This window comes from Pseudorasbora parva, chromosome 6 (assembly GCF_024679245.1).
Source record: "Pseudorasbora parva isolate DD20220531a chromosome 6, ASM2467924v1, whole genome shotgun sequence".
In the NCBI taxonomy this organism is placed as follows: Eukaryota; Metazoa; Chordata; class Actinopteri; order Cypriniformes; family Gobionidae; genus Pseudorasbora; species Pseudorasbora parva.
In genome coordinates, this window is record NC_090177.1 from 25,730,044 (window position 1) to 25,750,036 (window position 19,993).

General features: G+C 37.7%; 4 protein-coding genes and 5 non-coding genes across 10 annotated transcripts; 2 read left to right on the forward strand and 7 right to left on the reverse strand.

Moving 5' to 3' along the window:
- Window positions 1-453: 453 nt before the first annotated feature.
- On the reverse strand, window positions 454-3,291 carry si:dkey-109j17.5 (zinc finger BED domain-containing protein 4). The gene is made up of 2 exons (XM_067446456.1): window positions 2,778-3,291; window positions 454-2,475 (listed from the first exon to the last, which is right to left on the reverse strand). Exons 1-2 carry the CDS (start codon window positions 2,925-2,927, stop codon window positions 712-714), a joined length of 1,914 nt encoding a protein of 637 aa, XP_067302557.1. The 5' UTR covers window positions 2,928-3,291; the 3' UTR covers window positions 454-711.
- A 797-nt stretch (window positions 3,292-4,088) lies between these two features.
- Window positions 4,089-5,565, reverse strand: ccdc115 (coiled-coil domain containing 115). 2 transcript variants are annotated; one of them, XM_067446459.1, is made up of 5 exons: window positions 5,318-5,565; window positions 5,077-5,180; window positions 4,894-4,988; window positions 4,621-4,797; window positions 4,089-4,392 (listed from the first exon to the last, which is right to left on the reverse strand). In XM_067446459.1, exons 1-5 carry the CDS (start codon window positions 5,423-5,425, stop codon window positions 4,283-4,285), a joined length of 594 nt encoding a protein of 197 aa, XP_067302560.1. In that variant the 5' UTR covers window positions 5,426-5,565; the 3' UTR covers window positions 4,089-4,282. The 2 variants fall into 2 exon arrangements, with proteins under 2 accessions (XP_067302560.1, XP_067302559.1); XM_067446458.1 differs by having other exon boundaries at window positions 4,621-4,803; window positions 5,318-5,564.
- A 309-nt stretch (window positions 5,566-5,874) lies between these two features.
- On the reverse strand, window positions 5,875-5,946 carry trnae-uuc (transfer RNA glutamic acid (anticodon UUC)). Its single transcript has one exon. It is a non-coding gene; the product is annotated as a tRNA-Glu (tRNA).
- Window positions 5,947-6,308: 362 nt separating this feature from the next.
- Window positions 6,309-6,380, forward strand: trnah-gug (transfer RNA histidin (anticodon GUG)). The gene has a single exon. It is a non-coding gene; the product is annotated as a tRNA-His (tRNA).
- A 297-nt stretch (window positions 6,381-6,677) lies between these two features.
- On the forward strand, window positions 6,678-8,964 carry ebp (EBP cholestenol delta-isomerase). The gene is made up of 5 exons (XM_067446457.1): window positions 6,678-6,860; window positions 7,008-7,314; window positions 8,168-8,204; window positions 8,295-8,425; window positions 8,541-8,964. Exons 2-5 carry the CDS (start codon window positions 7,008-7,010, stop codon window positions 8,759-8,761), a joined length of 696 nt encoding a protein of 231 aa, XP_067302558.1. The 5' UTR covers window positions 6,678-6,860; the 3' UTR covers window positions 8,762-8,964.
- A 2,423-nt stretch (window positions 8,965-11,387) lies between these two features.
- trnaf-gaa (transfer RNA phenylalanine (anticodon GAA)) lies at window positions 11,388-11,460 on the reverse strand. The gene has a single exon. It is a non-coding gene; the product is annotated as a tRNA-Phe (tRNA).
- A 2,485-nt stretch (window positions 11,461-13,945) lies between these two features.
- trnan-guu (transfer RNA asparagine (anticodon GUU)) lies at window positions 13,946-14,019 on the reverse strand. Its single transcript has one exon. It is a non-coding gene; the product is annotated as a tRNA-Asn (tRNA).
- Window positions 14,020-14,685: 666 nt separating this feature from the next.
- Window positions 14,686-14,759, reverse strand: trnan-guu (transfer RNA asparagine (anticodon GUU)). The gene has a single exon. It is a non-coding gene; the product is annotated as a tRNA-Asn (tRNA).
- A 1,943-nt stretch (window positions 14,760-16,702) lies between these two features.
- Window positions 16,703-19,854, reverse strand: fkbpl (FKBP prolyl isomerase like). The gene is made up of 3 exons (XM_067447311.1): window positions 19,805-19,854; window positions 19,156-19,553; window positions 16,703-17,859 (listed from the first exon to the last, which is right to left on the reverse strand). The coding sequence occupies exons 2-3, from the start codon at window positions 19,531-19,533 to the stop codon at window positions 17,110-17,112; spliced, it is 1,128 nt and encodes a 375-aa protein (XP_067303412.1). The 5' UTR covers window positions 19,534-19,553; window positions 19,805-19,854; the 3' UTR covers window positions 16,703-17,109.
- Between the last annotated feature and the right edge of the window lie 139 nt (window positions 19,855-19,993).

Genomic DNA, 19,993 nt, shown 5'->3' on the forward strand with positions numbered 1-19,993 from the left:
CTTATCTAATCCTGTTGCATTATTGGGACATGTAAGTGAGTACACAGAACATAATTTTTTTTTAAGTCTGCAAATAAAAAAGCATTCAGCATATGATGAGTAAACGCTATAATAACTTTCACTATATATATTTGAACATATTTTGACACACACACACAATATATTAGTGCTGTCAAAGTGTGATTAATCACATCTAAACAATTGCATATATATACACAAATGTGTGTGTACATACAAATGTAATAAATATACATATATTATATAAACCCAAACTTTTGTTAGATATGATTAGTTAATAAATTGGACAGCACTAATAAACACACACACACATTATATATATATATATATATATATATATATATATATATATATATATATATATATATATATATATATATATATATATGTTTGTGTGTGTGTGTGTGTGTGTATATATATATATATATATAAATATATGCCCATATATATATGAACTTTTGAAAATTATTATAAATTGTTACCCATGATAATTAGCTGACTTTATATAATTTAAGTCTAGCCTTTTGTACATCATTTAAAAAAGGAATTATTTGCTGACAGAAGTATTTGCTTACTTTGTGGAAGTTCTACAGTATTATAGAGAGATACATGTCAGGCACAATTCCCATTTTACAATTGAGGTGTTTGGTTTGATATCAGTACAAAGAAAATTCTGTAAAGCCCTCGTTGCAGTTAGGACCAAAGTATCCTATAGTTAGCCTTTAAGTAAATCAGAGTGTCCAAATTTTTTGGCAGAAATCTGCATTGTTCTGGTCTGAGCGTCTTGCTAACCAGGTTAAATATCTGGTCCACTGATGTGGTTGTAGCTGGCACTGTAAAAACTTTCTTGGCTACTTGTGAGAGCAATGGGAAATCGATGGATTTGCGTTTCCAGTATTGTAGTGGATCCTCATCTGTGGGTTCTTCGTGGAGATATGTGGACAGCTCCTGCTCCACTGTCTTTGCCTGGGCGGTCGGCCGCTGCTTAATGAAAGAGAACAGCTTGCAGCGTTTGGATGGTGATGGCTGGGCCTCTGAGTGATGTTCTAGTGGACTCAAAGGCCGAGTATGCTTTCCAACCTCTTCCAGCAGCACCTGTTTGTGCCAATCGCTGTCACTGCTCCAGGACAATTTGAACTGTGGGTCCAGGGTGGCGGCTGTTACATAAAGAGGGTCTTCAAGAATGCCTGCCAGTCTGCGGTCTAGAGCTTGAGACAACCCCATCACGATCCCAGAGCACTGGTGAGTAACGACCTCAGCTAGGTGCTTGCGCAGACCCAACACACAGGGCAGGGCAAGGCTGATGGACACGTGCTTGTCTCCTTGTACCATATCTGAGGCCTCTTCGAAAGGCTCCAACACTTCGACCAGCTCCCGCAGCAACGCTTTTTCTAAGTTTCCAAGAACTAGGTCATTTCGATCCACAATGTCTTCAAGAAAATCCATTGACTCCACCATTTGACGCAATACCTTTAACTGAGTGTTCCACTTGTCCATGGACGAGGGTCTTTGCCAGTTTGTTGAGGTATTGGAGCCAAACACTTGGACAAGTTTTTCAGGAGCTACTGTAGCAACTATGTAGTTATAAAGGTGGGATGCTTTGTTTAGAGGAAGTGATATCTGAGGGGAAGCGCAAACTCCTTCCTTAACACACTGAGCTAGTAATCGAGCAAAACAGTCTACCCTACTTCGACCAAGACACTGATCTAAAGACTTGCGGTTTTCATTGCTACTGGCTTCTTTGGCTTCTCCTGCTCCCGGTTCTTCATCGCTACAATCTTCCTCGCCTTCCTCATCTTCTTCACCATTTCCAATGAGATTAAACCCAGGAAAACGAAAAGGAGACCGGTTTTCACAAAGCGATAGGTCAGCAACCACTCTGAACACTTTTCCAGACATGCCATACGATTCAGAGATCTCATCAAACTCGCTGAGGATTTGCTGAGTGTTGCCGTGGTCTGTTAGGGGTAAGCATGCCAAAAGAGCAGATCTAATGTGCCATTCTGCATTCATGAAGTGGCAAGTCACTCCAAGATACCCAGCACCACAGTTGTTAGCCACAGAACTGCTTCTCCAAAGGTCAAGGGTCACACTGCAGGACTCTGCTCCTTTTAGAGCCTGTTTGGCAGCTAGTTGTACTTGGGAGACATAGGCTGGCAGAAGCTGCTGTTGTATGTAATGGCATGGTACCGGTATGTAACGGGGCTCCAGGAGCTGAAGAAGCTCACGGAAGCCCTCATATTCAACCATCTGTGTGGGCTGCAGGTCTCGGATGATCATCTTGGCGATGGCTTCCGAGATGAGGGATTGCCGAGGGTCGCTGTAGTCAAACTTGTTCATCCCAGGACTGCTTTGAGAGATAACTCGACCACTAGGCGGGCCAGTACAGTTCTGCATTGACTCTCTTTTCACGTCTTTCTTCCTCACAAACTCATCATACATGGCCTGATGTTTGCGCTGTGGATGTGACACGATTAGAAACAGTTAAAATACATGTAGAACCCAATATACAAAACAATACAAGTCATTTGTGATTAATAAACAGACTTTAAGATTTTTTTTTCTTTTCCAAATTGCACAAAACACGTTTTATCAAAATATTGTATTATATTTTTTTATCTTTCAATTTCCATTACTGTGGGGGACTCTAAATAGTGTAAATATTAAAAGTGTTTATGCATAGACAGACGGTTAAACATCTCCAAATTGGCCTCGTTATAAGATACAAAACACTGTTACATATTAAAATTAACCCTTACCTTTAAATGTGTAACAAAGTTAGAAGTAACTGTCCGTTTAGCCTGAATCCTTGTGCCACAAGCTTTGCAGTTTGATTCAATTTTGCCATTTTCTCCTTCACAGACGATATTGAAATAATCCAGAATGGAGACCCTAGATTTTGACGCCATCAGTGATCTTGTTATCTTCCACGATATGAAAAATACCGTTAGAATAAAACCGAATAAAAAGTGTGTGTGTGGGGGGGAAATATCTTCTTTTGTTTTCCGAAATAACAGTCTAGCGTTGGGATTCAGTGTAGCCTCGTCTCACCATAGAGATAAAAGGATAATAATCTGACCGAGATAGCGTGTTCACCTGATCAGATAGCGTCGTCCTATCATTGTGAAAATATCTTCTCGGATACACGTCTCAATAAAAACACAACACATATCCGTCAGATCTGCGTGAGAGCGCACTGATGTATTATGCCCGGTGTCAGCTCCGACCGTAAACATCGCTATCCGCTAGCAGCTCTGTTGAGATGATGAGCACCAGGAAGTAGACAGCGAATGGGCTATTTATTTATTTATTTATTTACCATTCCGCCTATATTTTTGTTTATTTGTGAACATGCACCCATGCCTGTTAAGTAAAGGCTAACGAAGTAAACTCAAAAAATATCAGCAAATATTTATGGTTTTGTACACACTTTAATTGAATGCAGTGATAAATGGAGCTAATCTTGCTGTAGCTAAAACAGAGACGCGCCTGATACTTAATGCCCGTGCACGTTTACAATGTCTATGCTGTTGTTTTTAAGGTTACACTTTTTTTGCAGGAATTTTTGATTTCAATGAAGTGTTTCTTTGTAGGTTCTGTGTAAGAATCACATTTAACCTGATTACTAAATGGTTTGCTTGGATTTGAGAAACACCTTAGTTTAGCGTTACATTGTTAAATCACAGAAAACATTCTCTAATAGAAACTTTAATGAATTTGCCACCTTTTAAAATTCTGTTTCCCAATTTTGAATGGAAAAGCAACATGCATTTATTTACTAATTTAATAATCTGACAAGTATGATTCAGCCACATAAAAACAATGAACAAAGCTTTATTTACTTAGGCCTACCGCCGTTATTATTGTTATTGCATTTAAAGGGATTAAATGTTCAATCAAGCAGAGCAAGTTCTAAAAAATGAATCTATAGTAAACACACACACACACATACATATTATATACATATATATATATATATATATATATATATATATATATATAGTAGTAAAGTAGTAAAGATGCACATTTATAATTTGTATGGATTCAACTGTGTATTACTGCTCAAAGGATATCATGATTCATCAAACATTTTATTAGGAAAACTTATTCATACAACAAGAGGGATTTCAGTGGTCCACTTAAAAAAGACATTCAACATGGCAATTTTGTTCTAAGAACAAAGGTATACAGTATATGGCTCATAATAAAATAAGATAAATAAAGATAGATGAACAAGATTGAATAAGGTCACTGATATTCCTCTTTATTGTCTGGTTGAGTCTTCTTGTTTCTCCTTCATCTGGGCCTGCAGCTCTTTCCTTAAAGCAAGTATTGCACTTTGTATAGATGCAATCTCTGCTGAGAGAGTGATGACTGGGGGAAAGACAATGTGCTTTAGTTACATAAAGTGTTAATAGTTAAATAAATCCAGAATACAAGAAACAGCATTTCCCTAAAAAAAAATTGTGCTGAAATAATCCTTGAAATTTAAGCCACACAGCAAAAGTGCAGCAAAAGCACATCACACAGTATAATGCACAGCGATCAAATTATATATAGCATAACCAAGCCATATTTATAGAAGACATCATAAGAGCTCACCCTCTTTAAAAGCAGACTGGGCTTGTTTCAGATTTTGTGGTACAAGGATTCCAAACCACTTTAAAGGATCTCTGTGTTCCGGTGTGGATGATTCTGCCTTTGTTTTTACTTCAGGGTCTCTCTCTTGTTCCTCCTCTTTAACCCCCTTTTGTTTGGTATTTATTCGCCTCCTAAGTCCTGAAACTTTCAATGGGTTTGTCACAAATAGAAAATCGTACAAAAACAGGCAACACTATTGAACACGCTTAATAAATGTCAGTAAGTCATGCCTACCAGTCTCTTTCACTCCAATGTCTTCTATTGTCGGTTCTTCTTTTTTATTTTCTCTTCTCTCACATTTGTACTCAGCTGTTCCATCTTCCAACAAGCTGTTATTAAGACAAGCACATGGAACTCCAATAAAGACCACTGCACAAGGAAGTATTACTTAATTGCATGTGATGATGATATACGGACCTGGTTTCAACGTGAACAAGCGGCTCCATCTCACTAGCGTACTGCAGAGCGGACACTTGCTTATTTCCCATTGAGTAACGTGCCTTAGCGATAGAAAACCATCCCTGTGTGACAGAATTAAGCGAATTATATTCAGAATATTTACAAATTAAAATGTATCGTGAAAAACAAGTAATTGAACAGGCTTGATTCTATTCATGAAAATGTGTTTAACATAATCAAGTGTAAATTCACGTTTCACCTCTTCTATAAGGGAATTCAGCTTTTGTCGTTTCTCCTCAAGAGCCTCGAGCTGGTTCATGAAAAGCAGCAACTGCTCGTCCAAACGAAGATGTTGATCAACACGCATTTCTGTCGTTTTATTCGACTAGACAGAGTTGAAAAATAAAATAAAACCGGTATAAAATTAGTGACTTAATAAAGAACCAGAGATATCAGATTCTGTACAACACCACCTAGAATCTTTACCGGTCATGTGACAAGTCACGTGACGTCAGACGTAGATATTGCGTAGGCTAGTGTGATTTCTGTAAATAATATGTATATTTTACAGAATTTGTATTTTATGTTTGTGCTTTCTAAACACATCATTATTCAAGCACATATATAATTTACAGAAAGTGTTACCCAAAAGCTTGAATTGAAATAAGTATGTTTTGTGTGTAATCTGAATTTATTAAATATATAATTTGCAAATTATGTATTGGTTACAGACTAGATTTCTAAAACAGTCCACGTTTTGCTTTTGTAATCCTGCATTCGGAATTAACGATGGTAAAACAAAACAAAAAACTTCACTTCCCATACCGGGAGTCGAACCCGGGCCGCCTGGGTGAAAACCAGGAATCCTAACCGCTAGACCATATGGGAGATACACATGCCTTAAGAAGCAAGCGATTTAATTCCGACATCTATATGTTTTGGCTTCTAATCTATTTTTATAGTGACCGACCGTTATTCGTGTGTTTTCTTTCATTATCGTTTCCAGCATTGCTTGCAAAACTCAATGACTCAACTTAAAACTCATTGGCTGACGTTCCCCCCAAAAAAAGCAAATATGTTGCATTGTGTAAAATTGTAAATCATGGCTAGTTCTAAAATTAATATAGCAGATTAAAAGGGTAGAATTTTCATGTATCACTAAAATAAAAAGCGATAAACACTGAAAAAAAAATACTGTACAAGTATTAGAGCCCTATTCTACAAATGTCCTCCACCACCTCCGGTAGCTCGCCGTGATCGTATAGTGGTTAGTACTCTGCGTTGTGGCCGCAGCAACCCCGGTTCGAATCCGGGTCACGGCAGGGATGAATCCCTCGCACGGCATAGGAGTGTGCTTTTTTCCACCCCTTCTTTTGGAAGCTTCACTTTGTTTAAAGTCTTGCTTTGTTTAGAGATGCTGAACGCAATGTAAAAAAAAGTGTTCAGTCACAAAAGTGCTTTTGCCAGCATATACATAATTCCGCAATCACATGTGACGACATGCATGTTCCGAGGAGATCGTCCAACTGCAAGCCTTGTAGAGATATCACGAGGGGTTGTTCCTCCCACAAAGCCTAATGGTGATTGGGTAGAAAGAATCACGTAGGCTCATAGTAGGATGTGACTTGGTGGCGCTATGTTTCTGCAATTTGATAATGTAGTTTCAAAGAGCAGATAGTAACACTGTTCATTGATGCGTTCTCCAACTCCAAGTGCACACGTATATGCAACATACAGAGCAAAGTATCAAACAAGGGAAATAATCACATTTCCAGGAAATAAATTACACAACTCAACAAAACGTAAGTAAAATTTATTGTAGTATGTTATTGCAACGTTATTTGGTGCAATACAAAACGTACCTTAAGATTATGAGTTTGATTTTATGATCCTATTTATACATTTTGTCTCATGAAGTTTTTTTTCTTCCCTTTCATCCACCTTTACAGATGTTGAAGGAAGCAGAAACTATAAATCATCCCTATTGGCCACGCAACCTGTCTATTCCCAATTATGTGGCTAATGACCGTTCAATGTCAGAGATTCTCATATTCCTGTTTTCTGTGTCTGGGATACTGCTGCTTGCCACCTGGTCACTGACTGGACGTAAGGTGTCTGGGAGCAGGTTGAGCGGAGGGAGAAGGTTAGCTCTGTGCTGGTTCACTGTGTGTGGATTCATCCACGGAGTCATTGAGGGATGGTTCTCTTTATACTACACCATCATTCCTGAAGACCAGAGTTTCCTTTCTCAACTGTGTGAGTGAGGTTCAAAGTATATTTGACTCATTTTATCATTAGGATGTTAGATTGTTGAGATAATACTTTGGTACATTTCCCTTGACGTCTCGAACATTTTCATTACAAAGACCTCAATTTTTATTGCACAGTCCAGGGAATGTGAGCATAAGCAGCATTCAAGTTGGGAAGTCCTAATGCTGTCTTTACATGCTATCCTACTTCCTTCTTCTGACGTCATGATTCCAAGCTTGTCACGTTTTTGGGGGAATATTATTAAAGTTGAAATGTTCTGAATATATTGCATTTTTAATAAAATGTAGCATCCCATTCGTTGACTATGATTAACATTCACCACGCTTTCTAGATTGTCGCTTGCGATTCTGGAATTTTCTCTATATACAATATGCTTCAAATGATTAATCATATGTAATAATACATTTTAATAATCACGGCAACAATTTCCTCCTCCATGTTTAAAGTTTATGGCCTGCCCTACTCTGGAACTTGGGTATCAAAATTATCTTTGATTCCCAATAAATACAACTTGTTCATGTCAAATTTCGGACTCGAAATCTGGTATTTACGATCATTAGGATAGCGCGTGAAGGTGACGTAATTACTATGTTATAACGGCAGAGTAATGCATGCAAATTACAATAGTTTTATTGTAAATGAAAAAAGTAGTTCTATAACAAATTTACCAGACACTGCAGGGTTCATTTAGTTTCCCACTCATAATTATGATATTGTTATGTAATTATGGCGTTCATATGCACTAAATTCATAAATATATTCATCTCTCTCTGACATGACTTGATTGTATCATTATTCATACGTTTCAATAATGAAAATGCTTTTTCATCCTCTATAGGGAAAGAATATTCCAAAGGAGACAGCAGATATGCAATGTAAGTTATACACATGCTTGTGTTTTTATGCTTTTAAAAAAAAAAGATGCATTGCATTTTACCTAAAATCCTTTAATGGGATCTCTTCAGAGCGGATAATTTCACAGTTAGTATGGAGACAGTGACCGCGTGCCTGTGGGGTCCCTTCAGCATTTGGATTGTTCTGGCCTTCCTTTATAACCATCCTTATAGATTTGTCCTGCAGCTCATTGTATCTCTAGGTAAGACGTGTCCTCCTACTCCATATGCAATTATAATTATTTATTATATAGTTATTTATTCCACATTTTGTCAAATTGAGAAACAGTTCAGTCTAATGTCCAACATTACTTGCAGGTCAGCTGTATGGTGCAGTCCTCTACTTCTTCACCGAGCACAGAGATGGATATATTCACAGTGAATATGGTCACCCCATCTATTTCTGGTTCTACTTTGTATTTATGAATGTTTTGTGGATTGTTATCCCTCTCATTCTTATAGCAGACTCATGGTGTCAGCTATCTACCTGTCAATCCATGTTCGATAAAGCACTGAAAGGGAAGTCTAAAAAAAGCTAGAAGGAAAAGAAAATAATAAAATTCTGTATGCAATTCTTGATAGTATACAATATTTTATGTATTTTAATATTATAATTTTATAATAATACAGTGATTTGCTTGTAAGAAAATGGTAAAAGCCTGAAGTGTAATGTATTTTTCATTACATTAATGAAAATATGTTGATTAAATGCTCATAATACTTCTTCAGAAGTTGCACTATATCAATTTTTCTCTGTTCGGGTGCTTTTATTTGTTTAGAAATAAATAAGTAACGGGTTGCCTTTACATGCACACCAGTAAGCTGATAACTCAAAAAAATCAGCTTATTGGAATAATCAGTTTTCCTCATGTACATGCAAACTAGTACACTGACAATGCAAGAAAACTGCATTTACATGATTTTATTAATAAACCGGGTTATTTCCTTGTAGTGACGTCAAAAATAATAATGTCTGTATCAGACTCCGAGTTTTTCAAATGTTATGTCAGTTGTGATGTCAAATAAAGCGTGCGCCATGTCAGCAGGAGGTTTTCGGCTCATATTATCCCTCATGCAGATACAGATGCAGCGTTCTGACTGAACCTCTTCTACCTCTGCTGCATGAGAAGCGAACACAACTTTACCATTTTCTGGGTCTTAAAAAAAAAGTCTGCGTTTGTGATATATGTCCTTTCTTTAATGCAAAATGCTCCAAGTTATGGGTTTTTCTCACCTTTCACACATGCGGACTTCAATAAGCCGACAGAAAGCAGGTTAATGCGTTTACATGCAGAGCGAAATCGAGGTAAGAGGCAAAAAAACTACCTGACCCGACCGGTTTATGCTTATGCCGTTTATGACCCTACACTGATAAAAGAAAACGGGTTACCGCGTTTACATGACCATGTTCATTGTCTGCTTATTAGGCATAATCAGCTTAAGAACTTGCATGTAAGCGCACCCAGTGTCACCTGGCAGCTCACTTCTCAAGAGCCACACACAATGGCCCTCATTTATCAAAAGTGCGTACACCAAATTTCCAGCGTACACCCAAACCCACGGTGACTTTGAGATTTATCAATATGGACTTTGGCGTACGGCATGCTCAAATCCTACACCAGCTCAGGAGGTGGTGTATGCATGTTTGAGTTAGTGCGAAAATGCGCAGAAAAACATTTCCTAACACCACAAAACGCACTGACAAATATATGCTATATTACGACCCAGTGTAAAAAACAACAACAACAACATAGTAATTATAAACTTCTGTGTTTATTTTTGTGCAACGTAGACTTCAATGTTGAATTTGTGTGACTATAGGCTACCAAAGCATTTGAGGCATGTATTCCTCCAGTTGCGAGCCTGTGCGGCAGCTGCGCACAGACTGAGACTGAAAAATTCAGACTGACAAAATAATAAAAATTATATTCTTCTTCTTTTAAATATTAATAAAATAAATAATAGCGACATTCTTCTTCTAAATAACAATAAGCGTCATTAATAATAAAAATCATAATACCTATAAAAATAATCTTACAAATTGTCATGAATTATTAATGTGAATGAATGGTAGGCTACTCCATATCACATCATCATCACTATTGTACACCCCAATACATGTGCAGTGATACGAAATTAAATGCTAATCGTTTCAAAACATGTGCTGTAAAATATTGCATTGTGATGGTAATTTCTCATCCAAACAGCAATTTAAACTGCTGGAGTGCGATTCTCAACCTCCACACTATTAACAGTACTCGTAATTTGGGTCCATATTTGTTTTGTTTTTTTGGTGCCTTTAATCCCACTATTTAAACTCCCAAATAAAACAATTTCGTTTTTTTCCACTTCCCTGGGGATGGTCTCGATGGGCGAGTCTCAATCATCTCACTAGTTCAGTAGTCAGGGCACTGATCAGGGAGTCAGCCCATTGATTTATGTCCTAATCCGTGCCCTGACTAGTGGACTAGTAAAATGTCGGAGAAGTTTCGTTTCGTCGTTCGCTTCCGTGTATTCATGGCATAAAATGAGGGCATGGAGGAGGCGGAGACTTGAATATATAGGGGCGTGTTATTCTAATGACGATTGTTTTCAGCCGAGGCACTTATCAAGGGCAAGTATTGTGTACACCTGGATTGCAGAGGTGCGCACAGCTTCATAAATCAGGCGGTGAGAGGAGTGTAAGCATAATCTTACGCCAACATATACGCCCATTTCTACGCAAGATTGATAAATGAGGGCCACTGAGAGTGGGTGCCTAAAATAAGAGTATAGGTTTTTTTTAATTCCACAATGGAAAATATAATCTTTTTTGAATATAATAATTTGTTACATTTTATATAGTGCTTTTCTAAGCACTCAAAGCACTTTACGTGGAAGGGGGGAATCTCCTCAACCCACACCAATGTGCAGCACCCACCTGTCACCACCAATATGCGCATTTGTAAAAGCTACTTCACCAAACAGTGTCTGTCTCTGAGCCCAAAAAATCAGCTTAATCTGTTCTTTAAAATACCTTATATATGGCTCAGTTTGATTTGTATTACACAATTAATACACAGTTGCTTCTTTGTGGAGATTTATTTACAAAAAATCCCCAAAAAAACAATACACATGAGATTGTAGAAAAATGACGAAAAGCTACGCTTTAAAAAAAAATCAAAATGCCGAAACCCGGGATCGAACCAGGGACCTTTAGATCTTCAGTCTAACGCTCTCCCAACTGAGCTATTTCGGCTACGAGGACCCCTGCTGGACTGAAGCCATAATTTTTTGGTCAGTAACCAGTAGTCATTACTAAAACCACAGAAAACACACCATTCAACTTAATTCCCAAAAGACAGTTTTAGTAAGAAAATCACCTTTAAGAGGACACGTTCCTAATTGTGTTTTGTTAGATTGGATACCTGCCAAGTACTGCATAAGTGACCATGTTCTCAGAATTTATAATAATGGTACTAGATGTACCTTGCCTGCAATAATATTTTGCACAATGATTATTAAAGAATTTCAAAATTATTATATAGGTTAGACTCTGGACCTTAAAATATTTTTTTATTCAAAACAATAAAAATAATTTATTTGAATTAATTGTGAAGTGGGATGGTACTTGTGTGTGTGTGTGTGTCAACAATTTTTGGTCTGTAAAAGCAAATGAATTAAAATGTATATATATATAAAGAAATTCCTTCTATGTATGTGTGCATGTATTAAAAGTTCGAGGAAGAAAAAAAATTGTCAGGGGCCTAGTAATGACCATAGGAAAATGTGGGTCACGATTATCCTAAAAGTAGTGTATATTTATGTATAAATGCATGTACTATAATGGCATGGTGATGCAGTGACATCCAGGCAGTCATATAATCAAATTGCTTTTACAGACCAAAAATGGTTGACACACACAAGTACCGTCCCACTTCACACTTCATAAATTTAAGAATATGACTCAAACTGCGAGTAAACAGTGTTAGGTTAGGCCATTAAATAGTCCCACATTTTTGTTAATAAAATAAAGTTAATATGAGCCACCAGTCATTAAAAAAAATAAAATAAAAAATTGAAAATTAAGTGGCACTATTGGACCAGTTGCCATGGTAATAAATACACAATACTAACACGAACTGTTAATGAAACGCTGATCCTGATATGAACATGAGCATGAGTAGCCTACCTACCATAGACTGTAAAAAAAATACCTACACGCAAATCCTTTCCAGCGTTAGTTAAGTCATTTTTGGTAGGTCAGATAATTCATATACAGCGCGCCCCTCCGAGTGCGTGATACTAGAGCTAGCATCACGCACTCGGAGGAGCGCAATAACGTCTGAAAGGACAGGATGCTCGTTTTTATGAGAGAATTTTGTTTGCGTAACAACGAGTTACGGAAATAACGTTAGAATAACGACATTGACTGACATATAGCCTGACAACATTTTATCTGGCCGCAGAAGGAAACCGCGTTTTTCTCAGGCAACATTTAGGCTATAGCATATTATTATATTAAGTATACTTAAACAGAATCAGACAAAAGAGTCAACATCTTTCACGCTTGTCGATTCATGAAGATAAAAAAGGTATTGTCAATTGACATTCAAAACGGTATTGCGATCTACCAGTTATAAACACTGCCCTGAGGAAAGAGCTAAGTAAAGAAACCTACTGGTGGTTTTCTATCGCCCTCTACAGGAAAGGCAAGGGGAGAATTTATACATTTTAGTTTTACTCTGAGCTTAACACAAGGGGTCGATCTTTCATAATGTTTGAAACAAGTGAGCTACATTGAATAACAAGTTCCTATCAAGAATTACTAAGGGTTTAGGATAATTTGGTCACCTTATTACATGCTTAATATTAAAAAAATTATAATCCTACCTGGCAAGATGAATGATAATATTAAATCTTTCTTTTTGCACCAACTATTGCTGTATTTGTATTAGTGTTTCTATGTGCAGAAGGGATGATGTGTTTTTGAAGGCCAAAACCCCAAAATGAGTTGCGTTCATAATAGTGTTCTTGCAAACTATTCCAATTTAAACTTTCAGAGAAAATGTTTTTAATTAAAGACTGAAAGAGTTGTTGCTTTTTACTTCTGCCAATTGCATTCAAGCTTCAATCCATAAAAACACTCTTCATTTCGAAAGATTATTATGATGAAGAAATGTGGCAAGATTGTAAATAGAAAGCTTAGGCTGCATCCAAAAGCACATACTTTCTTGAGAATTTAAATATTTACAAGATATATAAGTAGTTACATCATAACCACTTAAAACGTACATTCTATATTATTGTAATGTGTGTATGAATGTAATCTAGACATACTACATTCGCTATGTTGTCATTATCATGTGATCAGTGTCAGTTACGTCGCTTCACTGCCATTCATAAATCCTTTCCTGTGGCATCATGGGACAGTGAAGTGCCCATTGTAGGCACACTTCAGAATTTCTCCAGAAGAAGTAGGTCATCTGGGTACTTTTTGCAAACACTTTTATGAGTACTGTTAATTTGACATGCTTCTTTTGTCACCTACTGTTTTTCGCCTACTATATAGTAGGGGAGTATGTGATTTCAGATGCAGCCTTAGTACCAACTGCAGTCCTTTCATTTTACATTTAATATAAATGAATGCCATGCCTTATATTAGGTTGTTCATTTAGAGTATCCATGCAACATTTACATCAATTACTAAAAAATAAAACATAAACGTAAACATAAAGACTAACCGTCCCTGGGTGGGCTCGAACCACCAACCTTTCGGTTAACAGCCGAACGCGCTAACCGATTGCGCCACAGAGACCTAGTGGAGACCACTGGTATGTTTCACTAAGAAGAATAGTTTTCTGCCTAATACCTGAATCAAAAAAATCTTAAAAGCCTTTTTAGAAATCACATATAAATCACACATTATGAAGATAAATTATACAAAAGCAATTCTGAGGTCTTCATGGGGCCCCTGTTTTAGTAATAGGTGTAGTTACACTCTGAGCACTAGATGTCGCCCTTTAATAATGCATGAGGAGTGAAGTAACTCCCGCATCGTGGAATCCTAACTCCAATCCAAATATTTTTTTAACAATATATATTTTTTAAAATAATTTTTAACTGTATATCATGCCTAATTAATGTTTAAAACCATGACTACCTGTACATAAATACTATCAATACATTCTAGTGCACTATTGTACACTGTGATTAAGTGTAAATGTTAATGAAGTAGGCTTTGTATTCAATGGTTTTGCCATCTGCTTTGAGGGTAGATGAACTAAAATCAGTATTACTATCAGAATCAATTAGATAAATTAATAGTTAGTGGCTACTAACTGTGATTTCTAACTGCAGACCTATCTAATTGCACTCATTAAATATTACGGTAAGTGAATAAGCATTGTAAATAAATGTTGCTGTGTCAATGCAAAATTCACATGAATTACTCAAAATTAAGGTTTAAAAATAAAAATATTTTCGTCCCTGGGTGGGCTCGAACCACCAACCTTTCGGTTAACAGCCGAACGCGCTAACCGATTGCGCCACAGAGACTGGTGTCTCCCTCTCGAATGATTTCGCAACAAGTACAACTGGCTTTATATCTAGGAAAACCACTTTTAAAATTCTGAATTACATACCTCTTTTGAATACATACCACTTCTATCAGGGGCTCACAGGGTTGCCAGTAAAGGTAGTTTACAAACAGCTATGGGTATTGTCTGTAAACAAATAAAGTAAAAAAATATACATATATTTTCCACTGTTTCATTCAAAAGAAAGGTAAAATCTCATCTCTTCCATGAGCACTTAATCTTACCATTAAAAAAACAAAACAAAAAAACCCTCTTCCTCCTCTATTTCTCTTTTCTTCTTCCCTTTTCTGGTTTTTGCTACTCTGAGTAGTATACAAATCTTGGTATTTAGGGCACTTTTTGCGTTTCTTGCCTCTTCTTGACGGATCACTTCCTGTACTCCTGAGTTGTAAGTCGCTTTGGATAAAAGCGTCTGCTAAATGCATAAACGTAAATGTAAATAAACATTGCTCCTCATACCTCCAGTGAGTACTGTGGCCGGTTGCATAAACTGCTTAGACTAGTATTAAAACTTGGGCATCTAATTTTTTCCCCTTCAAGATAGGCCCTAACTTTTGTGGTGAGTGGCATAAAAAGGTACAAGTAAAAATGAGAATCCCTAACTGTTGGTCAAAGTTGAGGTTGAGTTTACGCAACTCTCCACTGGATTGTATACACTTTCAACGCATATTATCTTAAGTTTTCTTGCAAAACAGTTAAACTAAACAGTTATTTGCAATTAATGTGAATGTGTCTTCCAGTTTGGCTTGTGTACACCATCTGTTTTTATCATTGAAATACAAATATGTGTGTTTGGGTGTTATTTTATTGATGGTCTTATATACAGTGCAATTAATTAAGAATATAATTAATTAATATTTGTCAAATCAAACTCAACTCGTAATAACTGAAACAACACTGACACAACAAATGGCGTCAGCGTGGGGTTGTTGAAGAAGTAGCCTACTTTGCGCCAGGAATGTTTGAAAAACCTGTTTGGAAACTGGCATTATTTTGCTATTCCTTTTGTAAATTATTTTCAGTGTTCCATTTGAGGGTGGCAGTGGAAATATTTTTGACACCGCTTTAAAATAGTTTGTCGTCATGGTGGTTGTATTCTTGTATTTTGTTTGACACTGTTTACGCTATTATGATTATTTCGATAACTAAAGGGTGAGCATACATCCTCGGGACATGTAGATTTTCTTGGCATCGGGTTATAGGTTAATTTCCGACATTTCAAAATGTAACGTCCGTGCTGGGCCGCCATTACAATCGAATATTAACAATCTACGACTACGTTATATTAATAACAGCATTCACTGACAAGTTCTATTATGTGCATTATTTACGCTAATACTTGTCACATAGCTGTTTTTTTTTTTTTTTTTTGTACTAACATTAATTTACTTGTGAAGAAGTTTTAGCTAACGTTAGTTCTCGTCATGCAACCTATCCATACAACTTACCACAGCACCAAGAACAATACCGTACGAATCGGATCGATTGTTGTTTTAATTAGTTAGGATGTAATGACCTTCTTACCTCTCCAACTAACTTATGCTGTGTAGATTGCAAACGTGTTTTTTCTTCTGGGTTTTATTTATTGAATCACTCGCTGTCCGTCTACTAGACCTTTCTAGTCAACTTACCGAGGAGGGTGGCGTCGTCTGATTGGCCGCCTCCACCTGAAGAACGTGATGTCATTGGCTACACAATTAACTTAATAAAGAACTCTGCAAACTTTAAGAATATTAAATAACAGAAAATGTAATGATTAAATAAGATATAATATATTCTCAAATAGTTCAATGACATTTAGTTAGAAATGGCCTTTATGTTTTTAATTCTTCATATTCTGTGTCAACCTATCAACAATTAAAAAAAAACAACCTTTTTTATTTTATAAATAGCATTGTTTAATGTCATTTTATGCAAGACAAAGTTATACTTGGCAATTGATAATTGTCTACAGATGTTATAAATACAGGATAAAATATCTGTTTAGAGCAAAACATCAACATCAAAGCAAAATTATTTTACAAAAATATACAAAACATATAAGTAGTAAGTACATTCAGCAAATGTCCTAAGTAGCCTTACGACTTTCCACAACTTTCAAGTTTATGTAGATTTAAGCATTAACAAATTACAACACTGAACATTTAAGATAGTATATACTACCCATTCAGTAAACATACTTCAAGTTATAAAAAATGAAATTGAGCTGCAAGAAAAGTCCAAAAACAAATGGGCACTTTACAGTAATCAGCATCACAATATCATTTGTATAACTCTTTTTTCTGTAATTGCTAACTTTCAGTTATTTACTAGTTAAACATCTTGCTTAGCCTTTGACCAAGTTTACTGTTTAGGTCTTTTAATTTAGAGTTCACTTGTTTTAGAGCAGTGCGAGCGGATGCAGAATCAGGCTGGAGTTCCAGAATCTTTCCAAAGGCCATGCGGGATTCCTCTAATTCGCCCAGCTGCATGCAAGCTTGCCCAAGCCGGTACCAGGCCTTAGTGCTTTTTGGGTTCAGCTCGGTGGCCTTAATACTGCTGTCTCTGGATTTACCAAACTGGCCTAACTTCAGTTGACATAAAGAGAGATTGCAGTGAAGCTCTGCTTTTACATTTTTGTACTCCTCCTCAGTTGGAATGGAGGTATCATCATCAGTTTCTCCTTGCTCATTTTCTTTATCATAGCATGATGTCAAAGCTGCATCATTATCATCTTCATCCACACCTTCTTTAGACGTCTCGTCTTCTGGGTTTCCTCTTGTCTGGCCATTTAAAGTTATTGCCAGCTTTACAGCTCTGCAATAGCAGTCTGCCGCACCCCAGATATCTCCCTTCCCAAACCGAAGACCACCCCTCTGCTTGTGAGACAGCACCCAAGCCCACTTCTCTCCAGGTGTCATCTGCCAAGACTCCTGCCCAGGGGTCAAAGAGTGAAGCTGAAGTGTAAAGCAGTCGGACTGCTGTGGCAATCCATGCTCTGTTGTCTCTTCAATCTGGGTACCATTAGCATCACTGCCTGCTGCTTTGGAGTCCTTTGTATTCCAGGCACTTATTGTGAACTTCAAAAAAAAAAAAGCAAAAATGTTTATAGATGAGAACATTTTTCTATGATATACTAAAGTTTATATGAAACAAGTTACAATAGTGTTTTCTTCCCTTTTGTGTCGTATATCTTAGAGATGCATCGATCAGAACCAGGCGGTTTTTACTCGAAACACATGATCAAAAACTGGACTTTTTTGTTTTAATTTGGCCGATCTGTGTTCTGGATTTGCCCACAAACTGCATTGCAATAATTTCCCAAAATGTAATTTGTGTGGAAATATTATGAAATCTGTGAACAGGACGTTAACACTAGCCTAGAAATCTAGACGCACCATAGCAGCAGCAAATCTAATCTGCCCGCGAGTGTCATCTAGCAACTCTCAATACCCTTCTGAGGTATAGTATAGACTCGGTGGGCGGGGCCATAATGACAACGGCCGAGTTGTGTTTGCGTGCCTCTAGTAAACACAGAAACTGGCGAACGGCGGTCTTTCGAATCAGCTTTGACCATGACTCTGGAAGACTGGGGGTTAAGCTTTTTTCTGAGAAAAGAACGGCACTGAAGTCATTCTTAAAAAGGGAAGATGTGTTCGGAGTTTTGCCGACCGGATACGGTGAAAGTTTAATCTGTGAACAAGCTCTGTTTCACCTTTGTTGCTCTGGCTGGTGGTAGTGCTATCCTATCGCGTGCAGAGGGAGTTTGAAAGAAAACCGTTTATCCCGCCCCTCGGATTGAGCCCTTTCAATGGTGAGTTTCCAGACCAAACATCTTGATGTGGGTCTGGCTTGTCAGGCTACTTCTGAGCTGTAATCGCCAAACTCTTGCCGGGCCAATCACATCGTCTATAGAGTCGGTGGGCGGGGCCATAATGACGAAGGCAGAGTTGCGTTTGTATGCTTCTAGTAAACACAGAAACTGGCGAACGGTGGTCTTTCGAATCAGCTTTGACCGCGACCCTGGAAGACTTGGAGTTAAGCTTTTCTCTGAGAAAAGAACGGCACTGAAGTCATTCTTAAAAAGGGAAGAAGATGTGTTTGGAGTTTTGCCGACCGGATACGGCGAATGTTTAATCTATCAACAAGCTCTGTTTCACCTTCGTTGCTCTGGTTGGTTGTAGCACTATCCTGTCGCGTGCAGAGGGAGTTTGAAAGACAACCGTTTATCCCGCCCCTCGGATTGAGCCCTGTCAATGGTGAGTTTCCAGCCTAAACATCTTAATGTGGGTCTGGCTTGTCAGGCTACGTTAACACAGGCCAGAGATGGGAATTTTACAGTGTAAAATTTACAATATGTCAATATTTACTCTTACCTCACACATCTCTCCAGCTCTCATCCCTTCCAGGCAGCCCTCTATAATGTCACACTGTCCTTCGCCCATGCGCAACAAGAACCACTCATCCATTTGGACCTGCAGTACAGAGTCCTGCGAGCGGGGATATGAGGTGGCTTGCTCGCTAGAATCAACGCTGGCTGTTGCTTCTTGGTCTTGAGAAGTATGCGGTGTGTTTTCCCCTGTAACAGTCTTTCTCCGCACCTTGACCTTACATAGTGACCCCATCATAGGCGTGCTGTCCCCCCGTTCTCTTTCTCCCAGCCACCTTCGGCGCACCTCCCACAGACCACCGGGACACGCGGAGATCCATGACGTCTCAGCGGGGAGACGATCAGGCACTTGGAATGTTGTCATGACGAAGAATTCCAAAAGACCTAAAAATAACAATATTTTTTAATGGAACAAATAACTATAGTGACAAGAGAAAATGAAATGCAGACTACATGGAAGGCTGCTATCACGAGAACTGTACGTTAGCACTGTGATGCAAAGTCTTTTGGACTCATTTTAAACCTAGCTCAACAGCTTTAGACATAGGCCTACATGAGTATTTAAACTAGAACAAGTTTATAACATAGATGGTATAAAACAAGGTTAATAATGACACATTAGTCAACTCGTTTACCTACTTTAGTGATGGTTGTTATGTCTATGGATGTCACTGTAAGACTCTCTTCTTCCACAGCAAATATCTCACAATGAATGCCTCAAATCGCCCTCTACAGGTGCGGCATGGAATTAACTGAAAACTTAACTTAATTACGTCTTGTATTCTTTTTGGCAGGTTTCACAAGTAGGATCTGACTCTGACTGC

Excerpts from the sequence above, each read along its gene's own strand:
- si:dkey-109j17.5 (XM_067446456.1), bottom strand. The coding sequence starts at position 2,927 with ATGGCGTCAAAATCTAGGGTCTCCATTCTGGATTATTTCAATATCGTC. Across the intron at positions 2,476-2,777 it reads ACTTTGTTACACATTTAAAG|CGCAAACATCAGGCCATGTA; the intron begins GTAAGGGTTAAT and ends TCACATCCACAG.
- ccdc115 (XM_067446458.1), bottom strand. The coding sequence starts at position 5,425 with ATGCGTGTTGATCAACATCTTCGTTTGGACGAGCAGTTGCTGCTTTTC. Across the intron at positions 5,181-5,317 it reads TGAATTCCCTTATAGAAGAG|GGATGGTTTTCTATCGCTAA; the intron begins GTGAAACGTGAA and ends TCTGTCACACAG. Across the intron at positions 4,989-5,076 it reads CTTGTTCACGTTGAAACCAG|CTTGTTGGAAGATGGAACAG; the intron begins GTCCGTATATCA and ends TCTTAATAACAG.
- ebp (XM_067446457.1), top strand. The coding sequence starts at position 7,008 with ATGTTGAAGGAAGCAGAAACTATAAATCATCCCTATTGGCCACGCAAC. Across the intron at positions 8,205-8,294 it reads GGAGACAGCAGATATGCAAT|AGCGGATAATTTCACAGTTA; the intron begins GTAAGTTATACA and ends GGATCTCTTCAG. Across the intron at positions 8,426-8,540 it reads GCAGCTCATTGTATCTCTAG|GTCAGCTGTATGGTGCAGTC; the intron begins GTAAGACGTGTC and ends CATTACTTGCAG.
- fkbpl (XM_067447311.1), bottom strand. The coding sequence starts at position 19,533 with ATGACAACATTCCAAGTGCCTGATCGTCTCCCCGCTGAGACGTCATGG. Across the intron at positions 17,860-19,155 it reads GAGCTGGAGAGATGTGTGAG|TTCACAATAAGTGCCTGGAA; the intron begins GTAAGAGTAAAT and ends TTTTTTTTGAAG.